General features: G+C 42.5%; 1 protein-coding gene across 2 annotated transcripts; it reads right to left on the bottom strand.

The window, feature by feature from the left end:
• Positions 1 to 349: 349 nt before the first annotated feature.
• Positions 350 to 10,440, bottom strand: LOC134541266 (L-xylulose reductase-like). 2 transcript variants are annotated; one of them, XM_063384557.1, is made up of 5 exons: positions 10,100 to 10,440; positions 6,365 to 6,623; positions 5,459 to 5,573; positions 4,718 to 4,928; positions 350 to 1,475 (listed from the first exon to the last, which is right to left on the bottom strand). In XM_063384557.1, exons 1-5 carry the CDS (start codon positions 10,149 to 10,151, stop codon positions 1,372 to 1,374), a joined length of 741 nt encoding a protein of 246 aa, XP_063240627.1. In that variant the 5' UTR covers positions 10,152 to 10,440; the 3' UTR covers positions 350 to 1,371. The 2 variants fall into 2 exon arrangements, with proteins under 2 accessions (XP_063240627.1, XP_063240626.1); XM_063384556.1 differs by lacking the exon at positions 350 to 1,475 and having other exon boundaries at positions 3,502 to 4,928; positions 10,100 to 10,386.
• Between the last annotated feature and the right edge of the window lie 1,010 nt (positions 10,441 to 11,450).

The raw sequence follows: 11,450 nt of genomic DNA, 5'->3' as shown, positions 1-11,450 counted from the left end.
TTTGAAATGACGAAATTGGACAAATAAAAATTTTTAAATTGCTGCTTTTAAAAAAGCCCGTCCTAACCCGTTTGATATAGAAGATTTTCTCGCACGTTGGTCAGCCGGTTCTTGCACGCTCGACTCAGGCGGAACATGACAATGAGTCATGTTTTTTCGTGCATGCAGCCGGCGTTCATCAATTTATGAGACGTTATCACGTCAAAAAAAAAGTGAAAATAAATTTAGATAAACGAACAAATATATGGGAAATGGGAGACAGATAATAATTTGGGGTTATTTCATCAGATTTTGTGAATTGATGTTTTGCATATAATATTTTTAAGTTATTAACAATAATTTACACACATTTTGTTTGTGAAAAATATATTTCCCATTCCATAACAATTATTTTTTGATACAAGGAGCCGGCAATGTTAATAAGATAAAGTGCATAGTGCTTTTGCAGTCACAATTTGACTTGTCAATTCTTAGAGATTACTTTCTGGCTAGGCAACGAGCTGGTGGCAAAAAATACATATAACAATTTTGTGTCTCGCTGCCTTATCAAGACTGCAAGCTTATAATTAGCCGTGTCTTCAGAGGAGGTCTAACTCTAAACTGAGAAGAACAGAATCCCTCAGCCCCTGAAAGTAACACCAGCTCACATGCGAGATTCCCTGCATCCACACATTAGACTGGAGGATATGTTTATTGCCCTACACACATGCACAACCCATGGCAATCAGCTTGAATCATTATCAAATATTGTAGAACACGTGTGTATAGGCATGACAGTTGAAAATAATCGCGTAGTCTAGAGATGGCTGTTTCTAATGCAACGTAACGTTGAGTTGCATTAAACGTAACTTTGATTGCAAGCAGGCGCTCTATTGGTGCCTAGGCTTCGGCGAATACTTTTTTTTATTTTGACAGAATATCAAATTATTTGCAATGTTTAATATTTTTTTAAAATTGAAATTTAACATACAGTGACGTGTATGAACATACATGGAACCATAGTAAAATATGTAAAATGAAAGAGGAAAAAAAAAACTTGTCAACGCAATTTTTAAATCTATAAATTTTAAATTTAAAAATAATTGTGTTGTTGATGCAATTAATTTTATACAAGGAAAGTATTAGAAATTTTACATTATAATCAACAGATTAATTCTTATATACAAGAATAATATGCATATGTACAATGTTGCACAAGAAAGCAAATTTTCATACATGTTAATTTTTCCAGCCCCCCCCCCCCCCCCCCCCCCCCTCCCCCCCCAACTTAAAAATTCTTAGTGAATGAGTCCTACGTGGAATTTGAAAAAAAGAGCACAAGTATTGAATAGCAAGTTATTTGAGAACACTGGCGGGGGCGAGAGACGGCGGCTAGCAGGCGAGGAAGCCCCCGTCCACCGGCAGGGTGACTCCGGAGATCATGGACGCCTTGTCGCTCAGCAGGAACAAGATGGCGTTCACCACCTCGTCCACCTCTGCAACACACGGGAGGGCCTAGCGTCGAGCCACCCTGGGAGCTGATGGCTGGGTTCAGACCCTTACTACTGGCTCGCTGTAGGAAAGGTTTTGATGGAGATTAAAAACTGAAGAAAACTAGCTTCTACTGTGCAGCTTAGGTTCCCCCTTCCTTCTATGCGATAGAGAGGGGAGTGACGGAAATTCTCTGTCGCTAAGAAGGGAGGGGGGAACCTAAGCTGTGCAGTAGAAGCTAGTTTTCGTCAGTTTTTAATCTCCATCAAAACCTTTCCTACAGCGAGCCAGTAGTACAGCAGGTGTCTACCAGTCACGGAAGTAACAAAACACACCAAAAAAAGTTTTCAGCCATATAATAAAAGTCAAACTAAAATAAATAGAGACATGGTAGGGAAGTTTTTTTCTTTTCTTATTTACAACCCATGGTTTTTCAACCACCTGAAGTAATCGTTTGTATTAACACAAATTGTTTCAGACAAAATATTTTGCTAAAAATAAGGGGGTTTGTTTGTAAAGTCGGCTGACGGACGATAATTTTACGTGATAACGTCATGAGAAAAACATTGATGAAAAATTGTGTACTTTTTAATTTTCAAATATTACTTACAGTTTTTTTTGCAAACTTAATTTAAATAATTTGTTTAAATATAATCACGAACAATTACTAGTTAAAAAGCCCGCCTTAACCTGTTTGATATTATAGAATATATTCTCGCACGGGGGTTGGCCAATTCTTGCACGCTCGGCTCAGGTGGAACGTGACAATTTTTTGTGCATGCACCCGATGTTCATCGATTTATAAGGCGTTATCACGTCAAAAAACACTAAATAAACAGAAATGGTGTTGGAAGTCACTCAATTGTAACTTGCATTTGGTTTTCAAACAACTTCTGTTAGTTTACAATCACATACGTATTAAGTATAAATAGACTGTCCACTTGAATAAGATGGAAATCATCTCTGAAAAATTTGTATCGCAAATTAATGGCACTTCCTTGTTAAATAATAGTCCTTTTTCATATTCTGTTTAATATTGCTTGTTCTGCATAAATAGAGCCCTGTGACATAAATAAGTTGTAATACAACTATCGAGGGGCTTCGCCTCACTGTCGGCGAGACAGGACGATAGCGCGACTCTCACTGCTCCTAGCGCGGTGTCTCCTCTGGCCTGGCGCGCATTCTTCTCGTCGTGCGTATGAGCGGCGACCGTAACATTACATGGCCGAGAAATGAAGATACAGGTGTAATGCAAGTCCCTCAAGTGCTTTCAAGAATTTGTACCAGGTGTTTCGTGCCTATAAACATTTCTCAAAAAAAAATTGTTTTCACTCTTCTGAAAATACAGTTTAAAAACAAAATACAAAAACAGAACCACCCATCTGCCCTCGGTGCATTCTTAAAGCCACCACTTGGATGCTTGAGCAGTTTTACAACTGGCGTGGTTTCTTCTGAGCTCTGCAGTGTGTGCGTTGGGGTTGGCTGGGGCCTTAAGAGGTCCTGAAAAGGTCCTGAATTGGGTTCATTAGGTTGCAAATCTGTGATAAAAAAATTTAATATATATATATATATATATTAGAAGTTATACTGGATTCGGATACTTACGTGGGCATTTATGATTTGTTTTGTCACAGTACCTTCAATAGATTAGATTATTTGTAGACGTCCAGGTGAAGTGAGTTGTGGTTGTACCAGCGAATGAAGGACTCGACACCTCATCAACATGAAGGTCGTTGGGGACGACGAGACGAGGAGTGTCAAAATGAGACTGGAGCAGTTATGGAATGAATGTGTGGGCGGGGGAAACAGGTAGCTGGTTGCGTCACAGACACTCAATCCAGAGGACTCTGGCCTGCACACGGACAGAATAAGGCTTTCCTGCCTTCCCAGCACAACAATAAACACACTGTGCATACACTTACAATTAAATATATGTACAAATTTAAGTCAAATTTTATTTAACCTTGTAACAATACTGATAATGCGTAAAATAAAAACATTAGTAATAGTGTATAGTTATTATTATTATTATTTTTTTTTGCTTTTTATGTCACACGTTTGTTGCACTCTTCAGAAAATTGTTGACTCATCCTATGCCCACGGCTCATGGCTAGCTTTCCTCCCCCCCCCCCTTTTTTTTTCCATATCCGTGTAGAGATTTGAATCCAGGCTCCAGTAAGCCACAGAATCCTGTTATCACTCCGGGCCAATGAAATGCTGGGATGGTTCACTACCCGAGTTTGCAGCACTGCGTTCACTGTTTGTGTCTGTGACGATATTGCTGCTGAAAAAGACAATGCCCAAATAAAAAAAAGAGTAATTTGAGTAATGTAAAAATGATAAAACGGCAGGTGGAGGAATGCAGAACCTGTGGGGTTTTCAATTCAAAGCTCTGGACTCTGGCGATGATCATTGGGAGCCAGCAATTGTTTTCCTCAGTTCCGCAGATGCAATCGATCCTCCTCATACGCACCACTCTTTGGGAGCAGGCGTATGACTGGCCAGGACTGACATACCTCAAGGAGAGCTCAAACAGGAATACTATTGGCTTAAAGACATGAGATACTGCACGTCCATCAGTTGCGAAGGTTTACCAACACGACAGCTGCCTCGAGCATCATGCGGAACCCGCGACTTCCTTCCCAGTTCACGAGGCCTGATAAGCCGACATTGACATCTGCCAACTCAGATAACGGCCACACACTTTGGACAGCCCTCACGTTGCGTAACAGAACTTTTACGGCTCAGTTCTAAAAGTAACCCCAAAAACAGGTCGGAGGTCACAGATAAACAACTAACTCTTGATCTCAGATGCCATTAAACATTGGGCTATCACAACACACAACAAACAGCACGCCCTCTTTGGGACAGTGGGACTGACGTTCTGTTACACCCTGTGGTATAACATAATTGATAGTTGCCTGTTGCAATACAGGAGTGCGGTTTGCCTAGGAATTTTGCAATTTTGAATGTGATTTATTTCGCAACTAATTTAGTGGTCAGAGGAAATGTTTTCCACAAAATCAAGAAATTTTTTTATCACAGATTTGCTAGCCACCCTGCTGTTACAGTTAGTATTACACAAAAAATATCCAGTATATTATGATGAAAATTACCACAATGGTAGTGAAGAAACATTTGGGGACACTCATGAACCAGATAAGACACACCATCCCCCGATAAGCATACCTTTGTTTCTGCGTGCATCGCTCTACCACTACTCCACGGCTAGTCAGACGGGGCTCACCTGCGAAGCGGTGCAGGGGTATCTTGGCCAGCATGGGCTCTGCCTTCTCGGGCTTGGACCAGCCGACGCGGCCCATGGCGGTCATCACCACCGTGGGGTTGACGGCGTTGACGCGGATGTCGTGGGGGCCCAGCTCCAGCGCCATCACCTTGCTCACCATGTCGACCGCGCCCTTGGAGGCGCAGTACACCGTGTGGTCCGCCAGCGCCGCCTGCACAGCGAGCACGCTTTCACGCCTCGTGTTGTGACGACACGGCCGGTCGTGCGACACACGAGGCCGTGGCACTGCGCCGCCTGCACAGCACACACGCTCTCGCACCTCGTGCCGTGACGATGTCAACATCACCACACACAGTACGTCGGCGTACTGATAAACGTGACCAGGTCAAAAAGTGGCAGAACTGAATAAGTTGACTCCATCAGTGTTTTGCATATAATATCTTAGTGAGTGATGTTTGAATTTCTTGTCTACTGATCGAGTTACTGACTTGGGCCTTTCAATTTTTTTTATTGTTTCATTTCAACCTGTTATTAGGAAGATAGTAATTTAATTCTACGAATTGCTAACTTTTTGGCAGTATGCCACAAGTAGCCAACACGGACGCAATTCCAAATCTGCTGGCAACTGTTTGACATTAACTGCGATGATGAACGGAATCAAATGCTAATGAAAGTGGGTATCCACTATCGAAATGATCCCCAACACGCCGAGGGCACTGTTCGTGACCTCTCCCCCCTCACCTGGGACGCCTGGGACGAGACGTTGACGATGGAGCCCCCGCGCTTGCGCTCGATCATGCCGCGCGCCACCACCTGGCTCACCGCGATCACCGACTTCACGTTGCAGTTGAACGTCCTGCGGCAGAGACAACGGCCGTGTGCAGCTCCCCGCTACCGCGGCGTGGTACAGTGAACGAGCTTACAAACCACTTGCCTGCAAACATACCCATTCCACACGACATCGCTCGATGAGACCATGCAGACTTGTTAACCTAACTCTCACTTTGCTCCTGCGAGACACTATGCTATTTAAAACATAAACAATAATTTTGTTTAATTTAAATTCATCCTAAACTAATAAAAACAATGTGATTCATATACAAAAAATATGACCTGACGTGAAACCTCTGGTGACGGACCTCCTCCCGTGACTAACTCTCACACTGAGCTGACGCGGTGCTAGTAACTAGCCACCGAGCGAGCTCAGCGCAGCGTGCAGTGGTACCAACCCGATGGAGCCAAGCTAGTACGTGGGACGCCACGGCCATCTTACAGGCACGTGCAGGCTATCCAATAATCACAACACACGTACCTCACACCGAGCCTCATTAGTTACCGTCGACTGTAGGTCAGGAAATATCTTTAGTATTTTTGAACTTGTAGTTCTGTTGGAAATAAGTTATAAAGAACCAGTTTTACTCTAAATGTTTTTTTAAATTGTATCAAAAGATTATAAAGTTGTAATATCTGTGCACTACTAAAGTGGTAAGATCGAAATTTGCGTTCTTGCATCTATCAAGTGTGAACTGATCCCACTGCACATTGTGCCAATTGAAACACCGTGCACCCCGCACGAGGTTAAACAAGCGACGAGGCCGGCCGGCAGTGATGGCGCAGTCCAGGGAGGGGGCGACAAGGGACAGTTACGCGTCAACGTCCTGGGGCTTGACGTCCAGCAGCGGGTCCAGCAGGGCGACGGCCGCGTTGTTGACGAGGCAGTCCACGGGCCCCGCGTCGCGCGCGGCCGCCTGCGCGGCCTCCCAGTCGGACAGGTCCGCGCATATCGTCCGCAGCGGCCGGCCGCGCTCCTCGTCGCTCAGGGAGTCCAGGTGCTTCGCGGTGCGAGACACGGCCACCACCTCCGCCCCGCACGCCAGCAGCTTCTTCACCAGGTCCCGGCCGATACCTGCGCACGTCACGCTGCTCGCAGGGGCGAAGCCAGGGGGGGTGTTTCGGGTGTCAAACACCCCCCGAATATTTAAAAAAAAAATATATATATATATATATATGTGTGTACTTATGACAAAATTTTACACTTGTCTAGATGTTGCAAATGCACTTAGATGAAACTAAGAAAGAACCCTTTGAGCCGATTAACCCTTAACATTCGGCAATGAGTTTTCAACAGTGTCTCGTTAAAAATTTATCATTAAGTCCGGACACAAATTTATGTTATTTAAATCCGATATTTTAATTACGAAAGTGCTTAAATAGCACCAAATTGCACATTAAAATCAAAAATTTCCCGGGCTGAACCCCCCCTCCCTAGTACGGGGGTAAGGTGTAAGTAAACACATCCCCCCGAAAAGAAATCCTGGCTACGCCCCTGCTACTCGTTACTCGCTGCTCGCTACTCGAGTCAGGCCTGCTCTTGGAGCTGGGGCAGTCGGGACTGTACATTCGTACGTTTCAAAAATAATAATCTAACTATTCACACAGTAGAATTATCATTGAATTCTTTCGAGGAATGGCTACAGTTGGAAGTTTAGTCGTCACCACCACAACTGCAACAACATTTCCTGCCAATTATCGTTGTTTATCCACACTTTTTTTCTCTATCATCTTTGCTCCTTTAAAAGATGAACAATTAACTGAGTTTCCTTTTCTATCCGAGCCAACCCGAAGCGTCATCACAGGAAAAAAAATGTCGAAACATTTGTTTGAGGACCTAGAAAATGATCTATTTCTTGTGTAAACCAAAAATAAATTTAACCTCATAAAATAACATTCGCTGGTTTCGTTGAATCATGCAGTGAAGTGAATGAATATGCAGTGAAGAAAAGCTGGAAAAAAACATCAACACCCCGAAAAATAAACCACTGGAGCATTTGGAAACCAGGACGATTTAAATGTTATATGTGTTAGGTATCTGAAATTTTGCTCGTCAGAGGTTGCTGTGGTCTACATTGACTCGATTATTCGAGACTATACTCTAAAAGTACTCATGTTTATGTGTGTGACATTCAGAAAGATGTACATAGTTACTGTGTCCGGGAGGAGTTGGCACACCGTCCTGTTGGTGCAATTCTGATAACGGCTCAAACAGTTGCCATTCCGAGGAGGGCTTGGAGGGATTGAAGTAGCCTCTTACGTTATTGTATAAAATTACATTTTCAAGGGGAAACTGAAGAAAACATGAGTTCTGAACACAAACACGTTGTTTCTTGATGTTCAGGATGTGCCGCCTGCGAACAACCTTAACCACAAAGAACCAATTCTCGTATGACATGGGCAAGGACCGAACGAACACGTATATCTGAGGAGTTTCTCTTGGTCAGTTCATATGTGAACAAGACTTTCCACAATGGTACCCAGGAAAGGTGCAATAGCGATTCAAATGGGTCCTGGATAGCATGCAAGGGGGGTGGATGGGGGGATATATTAAACCCCCACCCCCCCTCCGTGGATTTGGGGAAAAAAATTTTCAAACTATCAGTGAAGGCAGAATGTTATACTGGATGATGCAACACCTGTTACTACAACTGTGTGAGAATCCACCTCCCACAACTATTTCTGTAGACCCTTATGTACGTGTGTCAGTGTCAATGGTAATGTGAGGTATTTTTAATGCACGTGTCATTCTCCTGTATCGGCCACTGGCAATTCAACCACAACAGTAAGCAGTACATTAGTAAACGCTGCTATTGTCGACTGTTCTGGTATCTCGACAAAAACTATTTAAAAGTTTACACCGTGAGTTCCGTAACAATGGCTATTGTGATCGTAAATGTCACACCTTACTATCACCATTCACAGTGGACTGGAGATAAAGCAACATTATCAGTGAATGCTTTCGAGGAATGGCTACAGTTGGAAGTTTAGTTGTTACCACCACAACTGCAACATAATTTCCTGTCAATTATTATTGTTTATTCACAGTTTTGCTCTATCATCTTTGCTCCTTTAAAAGATGAATAATGTTTTACATTAAATATGTAATGATCTACTTTGAGAGCAACCACTTTCAATGATACTTGTATGCAAAAAAAAAAACTGTACCTTCAATTTTCACTGTCAAAATAATTCTACTTTCAGTTTTACCAGTGTTAAGTAAAAGTTTTTACTTAATTTAGATGATCAATGCAAATAAAAAAGGTACCTGTACACGAACAAGATCTATCGAGTGCACAAGGTGTGGGAAGAAACCTGCTACAGGTTCTTCGTTTCGCTGCTTTTCTGTTGCTGGCGTGCTTCATGAATTATTTTAATGTAAAAAGCCCTCCAACAATTTCCTTAAGGTATTCCAAGTTGTTGCTTGCCATCTACAAATTTTAATATAAACAGTTTAGTGATAACAAAAAGAGAAAAAAATTAAAATAAGAATAACCACTTTTTTTTTCATAAGAAACCACAGAAACACTGTCCTCACGGCAATAACGTGAAGCAAGTGGGACAGCCGGTCGAAGCCAGCAACAGTTGCACCGCGGAGTTGGCTGCACTGCTGACAATGGGGCGATGTCCGGCGAGGCGGACAGCTTGGCCGGGAGTGAGGGGAGGGCGTGCTCGAGGGAGGAGACCCCGGTGCCAGAGGAGCGCATGATGCAGCGAGATGGGGGAGAGGGGGACAGAGGGAGTCCTGGTTGGAGAAGAAGAGAAAAGGTCACTCGGGAACTTTACTCTCAGAAATTTGAAAATTAAACTCTCTGAAACTAACATTTTAAGTCAACAAGGAACTTCAATTTTGATCATGGTTTTGCTAATTTCGCTTAAGGAATTGAGGTATTCATAATGAAAAATTATAATATGGTTAGTCTTTTAAAAATGCTAATGTTAAAACTCTGTTGAAATCGCAAGACGCGAACATTCGAACATTTGTTGAATACGATATCATGAAAAGCCTTATTTGAAATTACATGCTAGTTACAATGTAATTCTTCATTTTCTCAGTAGTTTGTGTTATTCCTCACAGAAAACTAGACGAACAAGGAAGACGAAGATAAAAGAGGCGAGCACGGGGCCTGCTAGGCGCAGTGTCCCGGCCAGTTACCCCGCTTTCCGCCCCAGCAGGGGGAGGGGGTGGCTATCACACGAACTGGGAGATGTTACAGGGGCACTGGCGGGTCCAGAAGGGGGCCATAGCAGCCTCCATTGAACCCGAGTTCCTTATCATAGTTAACCAAACTTACTAAAGTATTATATGTTTGCAGTGCTATACATAATGGGAAGTTTTTAAACCACAAATGTACTAAAATTGTATTATAAATGTAATATGGCCCTCCCCTGACCACCCTGGCACAGGGGTGCAAAAGAGAAGAGAAGGGGGAAGAACATACGGAGAAAGCTAAAGGAAATGGGAAAGTGAAGTAGGGGGAGGACTCCTTGCCGCCCAGACGGAAGCACAATAACCACAGAATACAACATGAACCGCATGCAAGGAGCTACCTTGGCCTGCGCCCGTCACCAGCACACGCTTCGAGGCGAAGCTGATCTCCATGGCTGTCGAGGCTCGAGTGAAGCTCCGCGCGGCTCTGCGACGAGTGACGCGTTAATCTCTTTATTAGCCGAGCGCTAACTCCCGCTGCGTCCAAGGTCGACTGTCGCCTTGTGGCCTGTCGCGCAGGCCTGACCTTCACTCTGTCCACACAACCTGCTCGACCGGCGCCGAGCCAGGAAACATGTTCGCTCGCCTTGCAGCAATGCCATGTCATTATCCTGGGATAGTGGGTCTTACGCAAAACAAAACTGTCATAAAGTCATGATGTCAAAGGGGAAGGCTTCAAAACTCAACGCAGCGAAGCGTGCGCTCCATATGTTTTTGTGGTGTGGGTTTACAAATTAAAAATATATCATTTTGTCCATGGGGCATTTTCCGAAAATTCGAAAAAAACAATGTTATCCTAACATTCACAATGCACTTGAATATGTTCATTTAAATTTGGGATTATTTAAAGCTGAAAAAAAAAACTGGGCTTAAAAGTAAGAGAAGGGGCTATAAAGTGACATAATAAAGATACCTAAGGCATTAGAAACAATAAAAATTTAGATTTGAAAATTGCAGTATCGATGTTACATCTTATGATTGCCATTACATTATTGAGGTAAGCTGTTTGTAAGCAAGTATGTAGAAACTCGCACATAGCGTTGCCTGCGTTACTACCAGGTTAACGTTAAATAGTTGTGATAGCGTTTCCTAATCCAACAAAATATTAGAATTTATTTTTATTTTTAAGATCTGGGTTAGAGAGGAAACTAGATGTGTCCCAAAATATATATTTTTTTAATGTGAAAAGTTCACATATGCCATAAAGGACTTCTGTGCATATAACTATTAATATTTGATACTAGAATTCTCCAAAGACAGCTGATGTAGGGAGTTTGTGTTTATTTGAAATCAAAAGATAAAGAATTTCAGCACCCCTTTCTTATCAAGATGTGAAAACATTTTGTTACTTAAAATAAAGTGTAACAATAATTCGTTGGTGGTGTGTTGTTAATATCTTTGTTTAACAATCTTGTAGAATTAGCTTTTAAATATTTGTTTTATTTGCCGATTGGCAATTGCTAACCAGAACTACTTAAAACAAATATGTACTCTTCGGGTTACTTTGAAAAACAGTCATTTAGATAAGTCTGGAAACTTCCTATCTTTTGCCTTGGCTTATCTTTTTGGCTTAGTGAAGCTCGCTGCGATCTGGGAACTAACGGCCATGGTAGTCGTGGATCAAATCCAAAGCATCGTGTTTATTTATTTATTTTTTATTTATTTATAAGCCTCCATTTCTCCAGGCAGCCT

Source organism: Bacillus rossius, chromosome 18 (assembly GCF_032445375.1).
Source record: "Bacillus rossius redtenbacheri isolate Brsri chromosome 18, Brsri_v3, whole genome shotgun sequence".
Lineage (NCBI taxonomy): Eukaryota > Metazoa > Arthropoda > Insecta > Phasmatodea > Bacillidae > Bacillus > Bacillus rossius.
This window is presented reverse-complemented; position numbering and strand designations above follow the sequence as displayed.

Excerpts from the sequence above, each read along its gene's own strand:
- LOC134541266 (XM_063384556.1), bottom strand. The coding sequence starts at position 10,151 with ATGGAGATCAGCTTCGCCTCGAAGCGTGTGCTGGTGACGGGCGCAGGC. Across the intron at positions 6,624-10,099 it reads GGTGACGGGCGCAGGCCAAG|GTATCGGCCGGGACCTGGTG; the intron begins GTAGCTCCTTGC and ends TGACGTGCGCAG. Across the intron at positions 5,574-6,364 it reads AAGCCCCAGGACGTTGACGC|GACGTTCAACTGCAACGTGA; the intron begins GTAACTGTCCCT and ends TCTCTGCCGCAG.